Source organism: Schistocerca piceifrons, chromosome 2 (assembly GCF_021461385.2).
Source record: "Schistocerca piceifrons isolate TAMUIC-IGC-003096 chromosome 2, iqSchPice1.1, whole genome shotgun sequence".
Lineage (NCBI taxonomy): Eukaryota > Metazoa > Arthropoda > Insecta > Orthoptera > Acrididae > Schistocerca > Schistocerca piceifrons.
Window position 1 is genome coordinate 263,725,172 of NC_060139.1, and position 21,821 is coordinate 263,746,992.

Sequence of the window (21,821 nt, forward strand, 5' to 3'; positions counted from 1 at the left end):
AGCCACCACCTGCAGTTGGCTGCACCCTGTACTCTTCATGGCATCCGGAAGCACCCTTTCCACATCCGGAATGACTCCCCCCGGAATGCACACGGAGTGCACACTAGCTTCCTTCCCCTGCTTGGCAGCCATGTTCCTAAGGGGCCCCATTACGCGCCTAACGCTGGAGCTTCCAACTACCAGCAAACTCATCATCTGTGAATGCCCAGACCTTGCGGGCCGAGAAGCTTCCTCTGGAACGGGGTGGACGACTGCATCCGGCTCAGAGACATCGTCAGCCACAGATAACGCCCGAAACCTGTTCGTCAAACGAACCGGGGAGGTCCTACGATCGGTCCCACGGAAAGTTTTTCGCTGCCTGCCAGACTTTGGAATGATCTCCCACTCGACCACGGGTGAGGGCACAACCTCAGTGCAGGCAGTACCCGGGGAGGTCACAGCTGTGGACCGATCGGAGGACACGTGGGACGTGCTCGACGTCCCTCGCATCCCCGCGTCCGATCCCCCACAGTGACGCCCCTTGGCAGCAGCCTCAAGCAGCCTCAGCAGTCTGAAGCTGTGAGTGAAGGGTCGCCAGCTCAGCTCGCATCTGTACACAACAATCACAGTTCCTATCTATTACCGCACTCCTCCTGTTTGAAGCTCGTAAAAATATGTAAAAATCGAGCAGTGCACTCGCCTTATTAGTAGCAGGAACTAGCGGTCCGCTCTCGCTGACGGTCTAACCGACTCTGAGCTGTTCTATCCAAACAAACAAAAGCCTGCACGATACGAGAGTCGATACAACGGTCGATAGCAACGGCGGTACTGTACACTACACTGTTATTGAAATAAAAGGTTGTGCCTAGTAAGCACTCGAGCACGCAAGAAACTACGAAAATTAACTAGTAACTACACAGATAATTGAAAATAAGTCGCTCCTGTTTGAAGCTCGTAAAAATATGTAAAAAGCCAACGGTATACTCGTCTTAGTAGTAGCAGGAACTAGCGATGCGCTCTCTCTGACGGTCTAACTGTCACCTATATCTGAATCATCTGGTATAGTCATTACATTAGGACCGTACACAGATATCTGTACAAAATATAAGTGTAATAGCTGTTACAGCGCAGCCCATCTGTGGAGACTATTAAGATTGAGCTGTATGATATATGACTCATTACCATCACTTTCATTACAATCAGCAGTGAACATATTTTTTGCAAACTGCATGTCCATGTGATGAGTAAACTATACCACCTCTGACACCATGCTCAGCCGATTGAAACTGTCTGTGTCCGAAATAAGTTATGGTTTTACATTAGTATTTTCCAGCAAAGTGTCCCATGCTAAGCCAGGTGAAATCATATAATGGGCTGGGTCCAGTTCGTATATTTTTAAGAAAGAGTGTGTGGAAATTTTTAAAAACAACAGCGAAAAGCAAGGCTTCGGTTTTCAAATACAAGTCGTATAATTTCCTAATTCTTTGCAATCTAATACGATCTTCACTGTGCATGCTGTTTCGTATTCTCGTTCTTTGGCTGTTGTTTCATCGCTCGCCAAACTTTTGAACGCTTTATTTGACGGTATCTGTTTCTCCAACACAGAGGATCTTCGGTTACATAATCGTATGAAAACACACTTTTCTTACTGGTCAAAACAAGCTACTTGCTGTTGGGAAATACTTTCCTGTTATCTTCAACTCGTCATGATTTAAACATGGGACACGTTTTTGTAGAGAGCACACCAGAGAGTTAAAGAAATCACGTCACTGTGATAGATTTAGTGGTGTTGTGTACTTTTACATGAATTCTTGTCGAGTTATCAGCCGAGTGGTGGCATCGTCTTGTCGCAACGTTTCAATGAGTTTCTTCTGGCGAAGATGATGTGTACGAAACATTTCGCCAGAAGATGATGGGTACGAAACTCATTGAAACGTTGCGACAAGACGACTCCACCACTCAGCTGATAACCCGAGAAGAATTCAACAGTGGAATACGCCGATAAAGACTGAAATCGCATATACTTTTACATGTTTGTCGCCTGGATTTATTATTGCCGTTTCATTATAGTCAGTTCCTTCCACTCAAGCACATAAGTTCATTACTGTAAAATGACCTTTGTAATTCGTCAGACTGTGAAACACAACGTGCACCGTAAATGTAGATCTGTAATTTAAATTACAGGTATCATCCGCGAAATGTGCAGTGATATTCATTTTTCACATCATTTTGTTTCAAGTGTTCCTTACAAATGTGACAAATTTATGTTGTCCAAATCGCTTCTTCCTCTTTGGACCTAGTTGACACCTGCTTGTTTTGCAACAAGTATTTTTAAGGACTCAGTTATCAGACATAACTGTTTGCTAAACTGTTCTGTACGGACAGAACCTCAGTGACAATGAAGCTCTGAATATTCTGTGCTGTAACTTCAGTGTACATAGAATGCAGTACGATGTGGTCTGTGTACATGAATTTCGTTACTAACACCCGGTTACACTAAGCATTCGATATCTGGCTGTTAACAAACGGTAGCTTTAATCGTTTTTCATACAATTCGACTTTTATTTACTCTTTTTCTGCTTTGTGCTTGGTACTGTTGACCCAGTTGTGATCAATAAAATAAATGTGCAGCCAACTGCTCTTGACACTGAAAATAGCACAAAAAGCGATCACTTACTACAGTTGAATGGCGATGAGCAGCAATGTCACTGGTTCCTAACCTCGAAGGGTGCTTATATAACAGAAACGGGTCATTATGCGTTTTTGGCAGGCAGCATTGACAGATTCTCATGTTTTTCATATTTGTGGTATTTCAACACATCCAGTGGAATCACTTTGAGATCGTTTCTTGTATTTTCGTCCACCCTTCCTACAACCATGCATTCGTGCTCATAATACCGAATGTTGTACACATTAACAGAAATATTTTCATCGTTTTTCTCTAACATTTCTACATGCTTCAATTCAGTACGGAATGAAATGTTTGCAAATTTGGATGTGAATAAGGAAGATAACTAGACGTCCAGTACACACTACCATTTGTTTTGTACAAATCGGCAATAACAGACCACTGAAAGCAGTAGTCATTGATCGTTGAAATAAGGTTTAAAAGAGGCAACTGAAACTGGGTAGGCAGACCATACGATTAACACATACAACCGTTTTCCTCTTAGCAGGACATGGAACCCTGTACTATTCGGCATCAAAAAATAACGCTTTTCGGCCGAGAGTTCTAAAACAGTCTCTGAGTGCGATATATCGTTGTCACTGGTGGTCTACTAAGAGCGGCGCCACTAGCACAGTATTTGAGGACTGGCGCCGTGTACGGTCCGCAGGCCTGTACAGGAAGACTACCAGTTTTCAGCGGGACTCAAAAGCAACAGCGTACTCCTGAAGATGGGGGACAGATGGATCACCGGAATATCGAGACACGTTGATTTTTAGGATCGAGCAGTGAACCCAAGGAAACTATCAATATTTATCGTGGCATATTTCGTTGCCATCTTCTTGGGTAATTTCGTGAGCATTCCTCTGTAAAATCCTTCATTTATATTCACTATAACGTTAAGCTTTAGAAGTCTTTAAACGCCCGACTGGAGTTGTGAGACTGGAAACTTTCCGGATTTTTGGCGATTTATTTTGGTTTGAATACATAACTAGCAGCTTTTTTATTTTTATGTGAAGATAGTAACTGTTCCCGAAAGAACAGATACCATTGATGACCGTGCAGCTTCTCTAGAATAAATGATAATTAATTGAAACCCTCAGCTGCCGACAGGTGTTGTTGATATACCTCGATGGGGACAGCTGAAAATGTGTGCCCCGGGCGGGACCCGAACCCGGATCTCCAGCTTACATGGTAGACGCTTTATCCATCTTTTTTTTTATTTAATTTTGTTCGATGTAGTTCGTTGCGTTTAGTCTGGGCGGACGTCACAAGACATCCGTTCAAGTTGATTCTTGATTCCTTGACTCAGTTTTTTTTATTCCAGAGAGCACGCAGCCCTCTGACCGAACACGCTGAGCTACCGTGCCGGCGATCCATCTGAGCCACCGAGGACACAGATGAATAGCGCGACTACACCTATCGGCAACTGAGGGTTTCAATTAATTATCATTTATTCTAGAGAAGCTGCACGGTCATCAATGTTATCTGTTCTTTCGGGAACAGTTACTATCTTCGATACATGCTACCCAGGTAGGGAACCATCACCTTAGTTGGCGCGAGTATTGATTGGATGGGCAGATATCTATTAGGAACATTACGTATGTAGATTGTGGACAGTTGGGAAGGTGGGTCTCACGGGAAGCGTGCAAGGGATAAGTCCCGGCAGTCGCGCTATTCATCCGTGTCCTCGGTGGCTCAAGCAGGCACGGTAGCTCAGCGTGTTCGGTCAGAGGGCTGCGTGCTCTCTGGAATAAAAAAAAACTGAGTCGAAGAATCAACGATCAACTTGAACGGATGTCTAGTGACGTCCGCCCAGACCAAACGCAACGAACAACATCGAACAAAATTAATTAAAAAAAAAGATGGATAAAGCGTCTGCCATGTAAGGAGATCCCGTGTTCGAGTCCCGGTCGGGACACACATTTTCAGCTGTCCCCATCGAGGTATATCAACAACACTTGTCGGCAGCTGAGGGTTTCAATTAATTACCTTTTTTATGCGATTTAGATGGGTAGATCATGTAACTAATGAGGAGGTGCTGAATAGACTTGGGGAGAAGAGGAATTTGTGGCACAACTTGTCTAGAAGAAAGGATTGGTTGGTAGGACATGTTCTGAGGCACCAAGGGACTACCAATTTAGTATTGGTGGGCAGCGTGGGGGGTAAAAATCGTAAGGGAGACCAAGAAATGAATACACTAAGCAGATTCAGAGGGATGTAGGGTGCAGTAGGTACCTGAATGAAGAAGCTTGTGCAGGATAGAGTAGCATGGAGAGCTGCATCAAACCAGTCTCTGGACTGAAGATCACAACGACAACAGCAACGATTTATTGGGCCATTAACCAGATTCTGGCCCACTGCTAGCTAATCATCAGATGCAGGTTTTACAAGAATATTATTTCGTTGACCAAGTGTGAGCAGACGCTGTGGTGATGGTACTGGCGAAACTGACGGAAATTTAGTTCGGTGACGGAACGTTTATAAAACGGAAAGTTTGTGATGTTTTGAGTACTTACAGCCCACTGCATCGTGATACCCATAATAAATTAGTACACATAATGTATACTATCAGCTAGTATACACAACTATACACAGCATTTAGCTGTTCTTGGTTTTACACTTATTCACAATAGGTAAACACTGGATGTAGTTGCAAAGGATATGAATATGACAAATAAAATCACTTTGCAACATTATGATCTTTGGCGTGATATGCATTGTGTTAAAGAACAAGTACTTACAAGTAGAGTTAATGCGCTTATGTGAATCTTGCTACCTGCAGACAAGTTCTTACATTGAAAATATACGTGCAAAATGAACTAAAAAGTTATACAAAAGATAAACAAATAGAGTGAAATATTCACTATGTAATTAAAGAGTGAATGACTTACAGAATTCTACAATTGTTACATGACTAAGAGAATGAATATTTCTTATAATTTGGCTCTGTGTTGTTATGATGCCATGATGTCTAGATATAGTGGCACCAAAATACCAGAAAAGACAAGTGAGACATTTATCTTAAGTGGCCATTTGAGGTAACGAACTACGTTGTTGAAAACAAAGAGGTAAGCACCAAGTGAGCATTAGATAAGCAGAGGAAAACAGGCGGAGGGAAACAGGGGACGTCCCACATGTGTTAATTTCCCTTTTCTTTGGGGTTCATACGCAAGACGTACGTTCCAGGCAGCAGCATCGTTCACCAGTCTATCGCAAATGTTGCTTCTCAATAGCATTTTGCTTCTTCTGCCCTCCAGGGATTCCCGTTACCGTAATACTCTTGTATAGGTCGTCGGTAGCGTTAACAAATCTAGCAGTACGATTTACAATTGCTCCCGAACAATCGTGGCCTAGTGACACATTCCTTGAATCCTCCGAGGCTCACGATTCGCCTTGCTCGCTTTAGAGCACTGCACCAAGTTATTTAATCGACAAGACCGTGTGAAGCAGTACACCACTAACACTGGAATATTTTTTCGTCTGAGCACACTGCTCAACGGATTGGAAGCTATAATTTCGTTACGTGACTTCATAGGTATTAACCGCTCTCCAATTGTCGATCAAAGTAACCGATTATACGTGGTGGCTGTCAGTAGCACTGTGTATATGTTGTGAATGTGCTGTAGAAATTAATGCATGCAACATGACATATATATATATTGCGATTCATGTGTTACTATTATACTTACGGTATCTTTCACGCTACACTGTGTGTAGCCATTTCTATATTTATAAAAACGTTGTGTGCGTGTCTAGATCATCACGTATTCAACTGCTCAGTGTCTGTAAAGGTGACACACAGAACTTTGTCAAGTACTCGACATATACTAGATAGTACATAGCTCGCCCAGATTACTTATACTTTCAAATACGACAAAACAAATATTGATTACTGATTTTTGATGCGGAAACAGTTGAACAGCAAATCTTTTTTCTCAGAAAACGTTAAAATACGGAACAAATCTACCAGCTGCTTGTGACACCTGGAAGTTTAACACATATTTGTTTATGTTTGTATCGCTCACAACAGCTGTATTGAAAACAGGAAATCCAGCGAAGAGGCAGGATGCAGACCTCTGCGTATATTGTGCCCCGGCCCTTGGACTCTGACAGGTTTCATAAAGTGAAACGCGTTAAGAGCAAACTTCAAAAATAGTTCGAACATTTAACACTTAGACTGAGAATTGAATGATGTTAAACACTCAACTTTTCTGTAAGCTACAAACGTTCTCACTGGAGATCTCCAAAAGTGGTGCTCTCGACATTGTGCAACTAACAACAGAAAAGTCGTTTGCAGAGCATATAATTGCTACGTTTATCAAACATTCGACAGCAAAAAAGTAAACGTAAAGTTCTATACGCAAATTCCGTTAGAATATGTTGAGAAACTCTGCTACAGTATTGATCAGTTTGCGCTACGAAACAGTGATGTTTTCATGATGAGGAATCATTTTTGAGAAGGCAGCTGAGGGCACAGTAGTTGTTTTTTGGAGTAAAATGCTGTCTTTGGGGATGAAAGTGAAACTGTAGAGTACATGTTGCTTTATCATAATACAATATAATTGTAACGGTAAAGTTGGACATGAAAATTGCTTGTGACACTTTTAGCGTCCGCAGGCATATTTTAGACACCAAGTGCATCTTAACCTGTAAATTACACTACTAATGTCAATATCTCTACGTACTTTTTATAAATGTTACAGACCATTTAGATGTGAGAATAACATTGTGAGGTATAATTTGAGAGATAAATTATGTTTGCACCAAGGGAACTAAACTATCAGATGTAGTCGTTGACAAGTGGGGTACTCATTGATTGACTGTTTCGCTTTAATGGTTGGGAAAATAATGGGCTACGCTTGGCTGATTCGTTTTAATGGCTGATGAAATATTGAGCTATTAGTGGAAAATTGATGTGAATGTGTGTGTGTGTTCATGTGTGTGTGTGTGTGCGTGTGTGTGTGTGTGTGTGTGTGTGTGTGTGTATGTGTGTGTGTCACATTTGTGCTATGACGCACCCTCTGTCATGCAACATTGGATAGATGCATCTGCAACCATGCAACATCAGTAATATGCAACACTGGTAAGAAGAATCCTCCAAGATTTATGACTTTGTATGTTGGCGCCTGCTGTGAGACTATGTTTGAGCATTTAGCTAACCCCTGACACATTGACAAGATCTGAACCCAGTGACCTATACAGTCAACAAATCATTCCACATAACATCTCGTGAAATGTTAAGGAAAAGTAGGACAGCAGAAATTATTGAACATCTGAATTTAAACAGCGGTGGCCCAATTAAACATGAAATACGGAAAGTATAGCTTAGATAGGTATAATGAGTAGGGGTTTCATCAAAACGTGGGATGAATATAAAGGTCACCATAAAATTCTGTTTATTACTATAAGCATTAACTTGATTTCAACCACTGAGCAGACAGTTTAGCTAATTATAAATTGCAAAAAGCTTCTAATGAACTGCTAAAAATATACGATAATATCCTGGCACAGGTGGATGGAGTGGAAACTGAAATGATACAGTTAGCCATGTCCACATCAATGGTTCCTGCATTATTTGATACATCAAAGAAAAGGCACAGAAAAATAGATATAAGCACCAGTTCCCTTGTCAAAGCGCATGCTGGGCTCAACTAGCTGACTTCTAGAATTAATTCAAAGTGACAAAACTCTAACTGAAAATGAACGACTTTGTGGTCACTTTTTCACGACGTACACCAATGTGGCTCATGCTTACCATCGTTCTTAAACTCAGGTGCAGTAGATGGCTGCAGTGGTAACTTTGAGTTATAAGTTCAGACTCGGCGTCTGCGCTCAGTTCTCGGACGAAGTCCTCCCTCTCTACAGCTCTAAAGCAAAGACATCACCCCCTCTGATGATTCAAGACGAAAGATTCTCCCTGCAGTTCTAAGAAAAAGTGTGTATCTACTCTTCTTCTCATAAACTTGCTGGTTCTGCCAGCACAAGATTCTCGTTCGCCAATCGTTGTAGATTTCCTGAGTTTCGACGGATAAAAAATAAAAAAAAATCAACAATCTCACTTCTCCTAAAGAATCTGCTGTAGTTAACCAGTCATACACATGTCTCACTAAGGGTGAGGCAGAACCCAGAAATTCTTTCTCACTATGAGGGTGATTGCACGTTGCAGCCAATGACAGTGGCTGGACATACGCTCCTGCAAGTTTTCATACCCGCTAGAAGAATAATTTTGTTGAAAGAACGATGGACCTACTTAAAAAAAGTTCAATATCAGTTACTGCTGGCCTTCCTTGGAAGCAATGGATACTTCTCTGACCACTTCAGTCCGGAACCGCGCTGCTGCTATGGTCGCAGGTTGGAATGGTGCCTCGGGCATGGATGTGTTGCTGTCCTTAGGTTAAATAGGTTTAAGTAGTTCTAAGTCTAGGGGACTGATGACCTCAGATGTTAAGTCCCATAGCGCTCAGAGCCATCTGAACCATTTGAACTTCTCTGACAGAAAACAATTTTGCGAACCACGAGCTATTCTCTCATTGTGGTTCTCGTATTCCCACAGCCAGCTAGCAGGCCCACCTTATAGAAAAACATTACACATATCTGTCACAGAATAAACCTGCAATAACGAAAATCTTATTAGATTCACAATCGCTGGAGTTTGTTTCAGTGTCATGCATACCTTCATTTGTCGCTAGAAATTTGAATTGATTTGGTAGTCTAATTTGATATATAGGTTATTAATTAGATTGTGGAGCAGTCACGGGAAAAACTGTTCCAAAAAACTTCCCCTACATGTATAGGCAACATTAATGTCATGTGAATATTTTGAACGTGTACAAAAAAGGGCAGCACACACACACATCTGGGCTTTCTGAATTTCTCACTATCACAAGCGAGATTCTTAAATTTCCCTCTGCTTTAAAATTTGGGGAAGTGAGCTTGTTCCATCATCTTGGATATTTCAGTATTTGCCCTGTCTTGGATTTTTCAATTTCCTGCACCGCTATCTTCGATTCAACCATCTGGAAAAGTGATGTCATATACAAAGAAGAGCTGCACACACTGTGACAGGTTTTGTCCCTGAGGGTCCATTGTGTTGCTACTTATGAAACTACCTCATTTTCAACACAATACATTACTTCATTTGCAGTTTGTGTACATTGTACCTCATTTATGCTTAAATCATCAAATTGTTAACATCTTGAATACTCTGCTCTGGAATAATTTAATTTTCTAAAATTATAATTAGGAAATATTTTCCTAATGTTCTTCTTAATATTATGTTTTAGATAAGGAACAATCTGTTGCCTTCTTAGAGCACTGGCAGGTGACAACTGAATCTCACAAACACAGATAAAATGATGTGTGACTTATATACATGTACTTAGAAGATAAAAACATTATTATGTTTAGAGTATTTACAGAGGAAATTATTACATTTTTATGTCATACATAACTGTTACATATCATTAAAAACAAAAAATTAACCTGTTTCTATGTATTTCTTACAGTTAGAATAGATGAAAAATAGAGTTCAGTTGATAATTGTAACCTAATCTTTATACAGCTGAAACTTAGTTTAACACAGGGGGAAAAAAGAAATTAAGTTTGACCATTTAAAACTAAGGTGTCATCCTGTGTCACTTATTTTTCTAAATCTCACAGGATTTGCAAATGATGTCTTGCAGTATTTATGGTTACTTTGGATGACCCTGAAAATCTAACATAAAAAGAAAATCAAGATATGCACTTTGTGAGTGTTGAACTCTAAAGAAGTAAAACTAAGACTCCCTTCACAGTAATATGCGACCAACTTCAATTGTACTGAATGTGAGTAACTCATTTTGACTGGACAAAACAGGGAAAGAAACTGGCCAGTGTTCTTTAGAAACCACCATTCTCAAGTTCACTTTAAGTGGTGTAGCCAAAAAACCACTTGAACAATTGGCTCATTGAAAACGTAATCCAGTAGATGTCACTTATTTGTGCCTTTATGTTAATAATGCAGATAATACTAAGAAATTCCTTCCACAATGATTCACTCCGATGAGGTTTGTAGCAGATCATAAAACTGTTTGTGTGTAACACTGTAAACATAATTAAATTTGATGTGTTATAAGTGGAAGCTAAATATTCATAACAGGTTTTCCTACATAGTCTCTGCTTTCTGTAAACTCACATCCCAGTAGTAGAATATCAGTTCCCAAGTAGAGGTTTTACACTCAACTGATTTTTGTAGAATAGATTTCTCAAGTACAATTTTCTATCATATGTGACCGACTCATTTAAGTTATGATGCCCTTATCCTGGTGGCTGGTTTGAATGCCACATTTCTATAATAGGTATTTCTGTTGGAATAGATTACCACAGTCTCCCTTTGAACTCTGAATTTGTAGTCTGATGCTAACACACTCAGATATACAGCCACATCAAACCTTATAGTTCATTATAAATATAATTTGTCTATATTTACGGAATATCTTTAAACTTGTTTTGATTGTGCACTCAGACACTATGATGAGTATTTGTTGTTAATGTTATCTAATTTCCATTTTAAGACTTTTTGTTTTAAGACTGATAAAGAAATTACATATTAAGAACATTGTTAATTGAAATCTGTCTGAAATTAAGTTTTTAAACTATCAGTAGAAAGTTTTCTTTTTTCTTTCACAAGTTAGCTATGTATTTATTGTACACATGCGATTGTTATTGCTGAAAAACCTTAGAACTATACTATTGTCATGCACTTATCTCATTTACTTTTGTACATTTACATTTACTAAATATAGAATTTGTTGACTTTATATATTTACATTACTTTTCTTTCTGCAGCTCTGGGATACATTCCAACTTTAGCAGGTATGTACCACCAATATAATCAAACTTTTTGTTATTGCTGACAATGCATTCTCAATTGTGCAACAGATTCTTCACAACATCATTTATTACGTAAGATGTAATAACAAAATCCAGTCTGAGTGACCATGCCATACAATCGACTGACATCAAAAGTTTTTGTGTATTTCTACCAAACCATTATTTCAGAAGCTCTTCATGCGTCATTTTGGCCTGCTTCCTGAGGTCTTATTCCAGTCACTGTATGCAGCATACACCCAGGAACACTGATGGCGAATATTATACAAGAACTATGCTGTAACAGTTGATGTAGTTGGGTGTAGGTTGAAGCAGAATATTAGCTTAAAAAAAAGACAGGTCAGGAACAAATCAGAATAGCAAAACATGAATTCTGCTTTTATGTAGCACTTATGGGATGGGTGTCGGCCAGCAGCTTCAGGAGAAATTAGGTGCAGGGTACCAGGTCACAAGTTTTGTAAAACCAAGTGCTAGCCTTAAACTGGTGACAGAAAACTTGGGTCAGCTATACAGGGACTTTGAGAGGGAAGATCAAATAATTACAGTTGGGGGAGCAGGAAACAGCCTTGCTATGAATTCAAGATATAATATTAGGAGTGACCTAGATAAAATAGGAGCAGAAACTGGTTACACAAATGTTGGGTTTTAGGAGGTCTTTCAGCGCCATGATTTGCCCTGTGTAAACAATACTGTAAGGCATGTTAACAATAGGCTGAACAGGATGCTTCAAACATTGGCAAAATCTCACATAAGTGTTGTTCCAGTTGATACACTACACATGGCCTGCACCTAAACAGGAAGGAAAAAGATTAGTTAGCTTCTCTATTAGCAGATACTGTAAAGGGGACCACAGTCACACAAGGCATGATCCCTGTAGTTAATGGAACCATGGAGACAGGTTTTTTAGGTTAAAGTCAAAGTTCACACAGACAACAATCAAGAAAAATAGAATAAAAGAAGCCTCATGTACCGTAAGTGGGGATAAAGCTAAGGATACTATCAATTTTCTTCATCAAAATATCAAGGGGAATAAAAAATAAAGCAGATGATCTGTTCATGTGTGTATACGATATCAAAAATAAGAATGAGACTGATGCACTTTATCCGTCTGAACACCATGTAATTGTGGGGATGGAAAGTGACAGTATAAATGGGTATAATTTAGTACCTCACACTTGCAGATCTAGCATGGATAAAGGAGGAGGTGCCATTTACAGAAAAGAAGGGCATAAACACAAAACTGTAGAAGTAAGCAAATTTTGTGTTGATCAGCACTTTGAAGTTCGTGCATGTGAACTACAGCTAGCTAATGTAGTGTTGATATTAGCAACAGTGTACAGGTCGTCTTTAGGAGACTGGGAGCGAGTTCGTTAGTTACTTACATGTTCCACACATCATTTTGCATGATAAATCGTCATGATGTGGAACGAGTCATTTTACATTGCAAATTAATTTGTACATCTATTTGTACTCTAAACAACACCAGGTAATTTGTTCCCCAAAAATGAAAACAAGATATATAGACTGAGTTAGCAATTCCTACCCACCACCTCTTAAACATTACAAACATAGATATTCTTCTACAGAATAGAAGGAGTTGTCAAGGAGAAGCTTTTTCAATTTATTTTCAAATTTTGCCTTGCTGTCTGTTGGACATTTTATTGCGGTGGGTAAGTGGTCAAAAACTTTCGTTGCCGCGGTGTGTACCCCTTTCGGCGGTAAAGACAACCTTAATGTTGAGTAATAAACGTCATTTTTTCTTCTCGTATGTACTTATGTACCTCATTGTTCCTTTTGAACTGTAGTGGATTATTTCCAACAAATTTCATGAGGGAATAAATATACTGTGAAGCAGTAGTCAGAATGCCTAATTCCTTAAACAGATGTCTACAAGATGATCATGGGTGAGCACCACATATTATTCTTACAGCATGTCTTTGGTCAATGAAGACCTTCTTTCGTAAAGATGAGTTACCCTAGAATATTATTCCACATGACATTTCTGAATGAAAATAAGAAAAATATGCCAACTTACTGATGTCTCTCTCCCCGAAATTTGCTATGATTCTATGGGCAAATGTGGTTAAACTTAGTTGTTTTAGGAGTTCCAGAATGTGTTTTTTTCAATTTAAATTCTCATCAGTATAGACACCTAAGAATTTTGAAGTTTCCACCAAGTATCATTTCATCACCATGTGTTATACTTATCAATGGTGCAGTATCCATAGAGATGCAGAACTGAATATGATGTGTCTTTCTGAAATTCAGGGTGAGACCATTCACAGAAAACCAGTCAATGATACTTCTGAGAACTCTGTTCACCATTTCTTCCATTTCTGTAAGTATACTGGGAGTGATTACAATACTGGTGTCATCTGCAAAAAGAACTAATTCTGTTTGTTCTACATTAGACAGTAGATTATTTGCATATATGAGAAACAGTAGTGGACCTAAGATTGAGCCTTGGGGAATCCCATACGTGATTTCTCCACAGTCAGAATTATATCCCTGGATTCTGTTGGTTGAATTACTACTAAGCACAACTTTCTGCATTCTTTTGATTAGATACGACGTGATCCATTTGTCGGCTACACCATCAATTCCATAAAACTCCGGTTTTTCTGGGAGTATACTATGATCCACACAATCAAATGCCTTGGATAGGTCATAGAAAATACCTACCGGTGCTATTTTGTTCTTTAATGCTTGTAGCATCTGGTGTGTGAACATGTAAATGACATTCTTAGTACAGCAACCCTTCTGAAAACCAAACTGTTATTTGCTGAAGATAATATTGTTGCTAAGGTAAGATACTATTTCAGCAGTGAAATAGATCAGTAGTTACTGATGTCTCTCTTATCGCCTTTCTTAAAGAGGGGTTTAACAATGGCATATTTTAGTCTCTCTTGAAAAATACCTTGAGTTAGTGATGCATTACATATTTCAGACAATACTGGACTTATTATATGAGAACAAATCTTTAGTACTCTACTGGAAACACCATCAAACCCAGAAGAGCTTTTATTCTTGAGAGAATGTATGATCCTCTTAATTTCTGAAGTAGAAGTTGGTGGTACATTCGTATGATGTAATTTTATGAGAGTTACTTCTTCATCATATCTCTGTGATCTTTCTCTTGAACTGTTAATCCCTATGCTTTCTACTATGTTTAAGAAATGATTATTAAATACATTTTCTACCTGTGACTTGTAATTTAAAACCCTTCCATTCAGTTCGGTAGTAATGTTATCCTCTTCTGTGGTTGGTTGTCCCGCCTCTTGCTTCACTGTCTACCACATTGCCTTAACTCTGTCGTCAGATGTCCTGATTTCTGACATTATGTGCATGTTTCTTGATTTTTTAATAACCTTTCTTGGTAATTCTGAGTAGTTTTTGTAGTGTGTAACTTCTGCAGGGTCTCTACTTTTTCTTGCCAAAAGATACACTTCCCTTTTCCTCTCACAAAATACTTTAATCCCCTTAGTGACCCATGGTTTTTCACATGGCTGTTTAATGTCCCTTCTGATTAGCTTATGCAGAAAGCTGACATGAATTTATCATGGAATAGATTAAGTTTTACATTGGCATTTGGTTCTTTATAAATATGATCCTAGTTTGTTTCTTGTAAACTATTCTTAAAAATATTTGCCCTATAGTCATTAATGATTCTAACTGACTTCCACTGAGGTATATCCACACTGTATGGCACTATGTCATTTATCGTGACTAGCTATGCATTATAATCAGAGAGAGCATTTGTTACTGGGTAAGCAGCTATTTTCTTGCTTTGTACCTCCTCAGAGAAAACAATATCAATTAGGGACCTGCTGTATTCATCCACCATGTTGGAAAGTTAACTACTGAGAGCTAATTGTAGGCTCCATTCCAGATCACTTTTCCTATCAGAATCCCTTAGAAAATCTACATTGTAGTCACCACAGACTATTAACTGCTTGCTGATGTCTGACAGACAGCACAGTAAGTAATCCTATTCATAAAAAAGTTTTACTCCCTATTATGCTGTCTGTCACACACAAAGGAGAAGTTATTATTCTGTGGCGATTTCAATGAAAACCTTGTGAGCAATTCTTCTAGGAAAAGTGAACTAGAAGTGTTATTAATGACATATAACTTAGAATCAGTGATTAATTTCGCTACACGTATAGCCCAAGACAGTAGCACTCTAATATATAATGTATTTGTACAGCAAGAGGATGTAAAATTAACACTTACCCTATGATAAATTGTTTATCAGATCATGATACACAATTGATTAACTTACATAATGTAGCAGGGGTTACATTTCAGAAACTATTAAATAAAAGTGTACGGTTGCTCAAATGGTACCTATAGAGCACTTCAGAGAAAGTTTAAGAAACGTTAATTTGGGAGATGTATATAATAAGACAAATGCAAATGATAAATGCAACATATTTTTTGATAAATTTATATCCCTTTTCGAACACTGTTGCCCAAAAAAATTGCTAGATGTAACACCAAACAAATTTCAAAGAAACCTTTGATTACTGTAGATACTAAAGTGTCTTTAGAAAGATAAAGAAAATTGTATGAGACAGCAAGAATGATTAAAGACCCAGAAGTAATTTTACACTATAAAAATTGTTGTAACATACTGAGAAAAGTAGTCAGAAAATTAAGAAATGTGTATATCAGAGATGAAATAAACAACTTGGGCAATAAAATCAAAGCAATATGGAATGTTGTTAGAAGGGAGACAGGAAAAGTAACCACTGGGGTAGATAGTACACAGAACAACAAAAATTTTGCAACATCTCAGTTCCGACAGTTCCAGAACCTCTACAGAAAACTGGAACAGAGATCAATATAAACATCATTTCCGCCCTTTTTATTGCTCATGAAAACCACACATTGCATGTTGTACAGCGAGACCTTCAGAGATGGTGGTCCAGATTGCTGTACACACCAATACCTCTAATACCCAGTAGCACATCCTCTTGCATTGATGCATGCCTTTATTCATTGTGGCATACTATCCACAAGTTCATCAATGCACTGTTGGTCCAGATTGTCCCAGTCCTCAAAGGCGATTAGACATAGATCCCTCAGAGTGGTTGGTAGGTCACGTCGTCCATAAACAGTCCTTTTCAATCTATCCCAGGTGTGTTCCATAGGGTTCATGTCTGGAGAACATGCTGGTGACTCTAGTCGAGAGATGTTATCCTGAAGGAAGTCATTCACAAGATGTGCACGATGGGGGCGCGAATGTCTCTCCAATATGCTGCCGATATAGTTGCACTATCGGTCGAAGGATGGCATTCACGTATCGTACAGCCATTATGGCGCCTTCCATGACCACCAGTGACGTACATAATGCCACCCCAAAACAGCAGGGAACCTCCAGTTTGCTGCACTCGCTGGACAGTGCGTCTAAAGCGTTCCACCTGGCCGGATTGCCTCCAAACACGTCTCTGACGATTGTCTGGTTGAAGGCAGGTGCGATCAGTGAAGAGAACGTGATTCCAATCCTGAGCGATGCATTTGGCATGACATTGGGCCCATCTGTACCTCGCAGCATGGTGTCCTGGTTGCAAAGATGCACCTCGCCATGGACGTCGGGAGTGAAGTTACGCATCATGCAGCCTATTGCGCACAGTTTGAGTCGTAACACGACGTCGTCTGGCTGCTCGAAAAGCATTATTCAACATGATGGCATTACTGTCAGGTTTCCTCCGAACCATAATCCGTAGGTAGCGGTCATTCACTGTAGGAGTAGCCCTTGGGAGACCTGAGTGAGGCTGTTATCGACTGTTCTTGTCTCTCTATATCTCCTCCGTGTCAGAACAACATCGCTTCGGTTTACTCCAAGGCACCTGGACACTCCCCTTGTTGAGAGCCCTTCCTGTCACAAAGTAACAATGCGGACGCGATAGAACCGCGGTATTGACCGTCTAGGGATGGTTGAACTACAGACAACATGAGCCGTGTACCTCCCTCCAGGTAGAGTGACTGGAACTGATCAGCTGTCGGACCCCCTCCGTCTAATAGGCGCTGCTCATGTATGGTTATTTATATCTTTGGACAGGTTTAGTGACATCTCTGAACAGTCAAAAGGACTGTGTCTGTGATTCAATATTCGCAGTCAATGTCTATCTTCAGGAGTTCTGGGTACTGGGATGATGCAAAACTTCTTTGATGTGTGTAATACTATTACAGAGAATGAGACCATCTTAACCAACAGTACACAAGTAGCTAATCTATTTAACAACCATTTCTTAAGTGCAGGTGAAAAAATTAGTGACAATAGTCAAGCAGTACACGGAAAAGTCAGTTTTGAGAAATCTTAGTCAGGTTAATTTTCATTTAAAAGCCTCTTGTGAAATAAGGAAAATCATTAAATTTTGAAAAATAAGTGTTCTTCTCGAGTAAATGACATCTCTAACAAGATATTGAAACAATGTGGAGCAGTTACACCTGTTATTTTTATTCAGATGTCATAATGCATCACTAACTCAAAGTATTTTCCCAGACAGGTTAAAATATGCCATTGTCAAGCCTCTCTATAGAACAGGGACACCACAGACGTCAATAATCACCATCCAGTATCCTTGCGTACAGCATTTTCAAAAATCGTCACGAAAGTAATGTACTCAAGAGTGGTTAGCAACCTCAACAGTAATTGGGTACTTAGTAAATCACAGTTCAGATTTCAAAAATGCTGTTCCTCTGACACAGCAATAAACAATTTCACTGCCCACATAATACAGTCTTTAAATAGTAAAATATCACCGAATGGAATTTTGTGTGACTTGTCCAAAGCATTTGATTGTGTGAACCATGACATTATGTTGCAGAAATTACAATTCTATGGTATAAATGGAACAGCATATAAATGGTTTAAGTTATATCTACAGAACAGGAAGCAAAAAGCTTATTTTATATGCATTAAGCGATTTAAGGAAGTTTCCCACTTCATTTAACTTGGGTGAAATTACATTAGGTGTTCCACAGGGTTCGATCATAGGTCCCCTTCTGTTCTTGGTACATGTGAATGACGTCCCTTCGTATCTGAAACAAGAAGCTAAACAGACTATGTTTGTTGATGATGCAAATATCATTATTAATAAAGTAAAAAAACTCCAATAGAAAATTATGCAAACAATGTCTTTGGAAAAGTTGTTAATTGGTTTTCTGTGAATGAGTTTGCTCTGAACTTTGAAAAAACGTAGTACATCCATTTCTTTCTGATGCAGGGAGTACAGTTCCTTCAATAAATATAACACATCAACAGAAGTCAGTAGCCAGGGTAGAGCGTACTAAGTTTCTGTGTGTACATATAGATGAAAATCTTAATAGGATCTTCTACAGTGACCAGGTTTAGCAATTTTTGCAATCAGAATAATTACCAATTTTGAGGATATAGAAATTAGTAAGCTAACATACTCTGCATACTTTCACTCTCTGATGTCATACAAAATAATATCTTAGAGTAACTCAACATGTAGGTAAAAAGTATTCACTGCTCAAAAGAAACGTGTGGGGGCTCATAGTTGCACATCTCGTAGGCATCTGTTTAAAAGATTAGGAATTCTTACAACATCCTCACAGTACATGTACTCACTAATGAAATTTGTTCTCAGCAACATGGGCCAGTTTAAAAACAACAGTGGAATTCATGATTATAATACCAGAGGAAAGAAAGACTTACACTATACTCTACTTAACCTATCTTTGGCACAGAAAGGGGTAACATATGCTGCTTTAAAACTTTTCGATAAATTACCAGATGAATTAAAATATCTGACAGACAACAGCAATAGTTTCAAAAATAAATTGAATCGTATCTCCATTACAACTCCGTCTATCCCTTAGATGAATTCTTGAATAGGAATAAATAAATCAATAGGTACAATTTATGCATTTTATGCCATTTAAGGGAATGGCGTAGGTAACAAAAATTTTAAGCTTAAAAAGTTTCTTGATTCATGTGTGGATTTCTTAAGCAATTGACATGTTTCACATCGTAATGGTTACCATGCGATTGATCAACGGAACACGTAACTAACTAACAGTACAGAAGAACTGTTAACATTATGACAACTGTTAGGAAAGCTTACATTCTTATAAAATTTTCCTTATAATATGGACAAAATTACTACAGACTCTGGAAGGAAGCAGGATTTTAGCAATTATTGCACTACATCTTTAATGCTGGCTCTGGTGTTTCATTTAGTAAATGGTCACAGATGAGATTGTTGGGGATAATGTTAGTTTGACACCTTCTAAAGGAAGATAAAAAGACACATTTTTCCCACCTGTAGATGAGCTGGTGGATTCCCTGGTAGAGTAACCCCCACCTCACTGTGTCCCAGCGTTGCTTACTATTGAGATTATTTTGCACATGAGGAAAGGTTAAGGAGTCACAGTGAACATTTTTAGGTTTTCTGTTACTGTTATTAGTATCAACTGAAATTTCAAGTTGCCAGTTAAGAGTCACAATCTGTTATAGTTCATTTCCACTGTGCATGTCAGTTATTTAAAACGTTCGTCATCTGGCGGTTTTAAGTCAGTTAATATGACATATATGTGTAGTGATTGTGGTGTCACCGCCAGACACCACACTTGCTAGGTGGTAGCTTTAAATCGGCCGCGGTCCATTAGTACATGTCGGACCCGCGTGTCGCCACTTTCAGTGATAGCAGACCGAGCGCCACCAAACGGCAGGTCTAGAGAGACGTACTAGCACTCGCCCCAGTTGTACGGACTACGTAACTAGCGATGCACACTGACGAAGCCTCGCTCATTTGCAGAGCAGATAGTTAGAATAGCCTTCAGCTAAGTCAATGGCTACGACCTAGCAAGGCGCCATTAGTAACATTGTGTGTATCTACAGAGTCTCACTTGTATCATCAAGAACGATGTACCACAAGGATGGATTAAAGTTAAGTATTCCAGCAGCTACGTACTTTTCTTTATAGCATTCATTACGTATCCTGTTACAGACCTATCTCTTGCCTGCGTGAGCTAAACGCGTGCCTTCCGGCTACTTCCGTGGCGTGGCTGTCTTGCTACGCCACAACAGTGATGACAGTGACAAACAATGTTGGGTGCATGACATTACCATCCCTAGTGCCCTTACAGCGATCTTGGGGAGATCAGTGTGGCTAAAAGGAAATTATAAAAATCCAACATTTGAATTAGGACACACACACACACACACACACACACACACACACACACACATACACATACACACACACACACACACACACACACACACACACACACACATACATACATATATGTATAGGCTACATGGAATGAAATCATGGTTTCTAAAGCAATCCCTACTGATATAGTAGCCTTGTTCCAACACTGTCTATCCTCAACTTATTTTCAGTATAATGGTGAATTTTATGAACAGATCGATGGGGTAGCCATGGGAAGTCCCCTAAGTCCCGCAATTGCGAATTTATTCATGGAATATTTTGAACTTCAAGCATTGCAGTCGGCCAAAAAAAAAAAGCCCCTCGAAGTGGTATCGGTATGTGGATGATACCTTTGTAATATGGAATCATGAGGAAGAAGACTTGAATGATTTTCTGGTACACTTAAATAGCATCAACCCAAAGATTAAATTTACTATGGAGAAGGAGAAGAATGGACAACTTAACGTCTTGGATGTATCAGTTATCAAACGGGCGGATGGGACCTTAGGCCATAAGGTCTACAGGAAAGGTACACATACCGATCGCTACCTCCATAAGAACTCAAACCACCACCCTAGGCAAAAGAGGGGGGTCATAAAAACACTAGTGGATAGGGCCAATAATATTTGTGAACCAGGCTACTTACAAGAAGAACTAAATCATTTACGAATGGCCTTTGCGAAAAATGGTTATACAAAAAACGAGATTAATCGAGCACTTCACCCAAATAGAAAAATGCCTAAAAATAGGAGACAGCAACAACCATCAGCTGGAAAAGTATTTCTTCCGTTCATCCATAATATCACGGATCACATTGAAAAAGTACTAGCCAAGTTTCAGGTAGAGACCATTTTTAGACCTACTAAGAAAATTAGTGAATGCCTAAGATCAACAAAAGATGCTCGTCACCCCCTAGCCACCCCAGGGGTATATAAAATTCCGTGTAGTTGCGGCAGGGTTTACATAGGAACTACCAAAAGAAGCATCAATACACAGTTGACGGAGCACAAAAGAAACTGTCGCTTGGGACATATCGACAAATCGGCAGTAGCGGAACATGTTTTTAAGGATGGAGATCACGACATAAAATTTGGTGAAACAAGCGTGCTAGCGAGGAC

At 39.2% G+C, this 21,821-nt stretch overlaps 1 protein-coding gene across 1 annotated transcript in view; it reads left to right on the forward strand.

The window, feature by feature from the left end:
- The window catches only part of LOC124777402, a 142,715-nt gene that overhangs the window by 92,901 nt on the left and 27,993 nt on the right, over positions 1-21,821 (forward strand). The window contains exon 5 of the mRNA XM_047252797.1: positions 11,474-11,500. Coding sequence (XP_047108753.1) covers positions 11,474-11,500 — 27 coding nt within the window. The remainder of the gene's footprint in view (positions 1-11,473; positions 11,501-21,821) is intronic.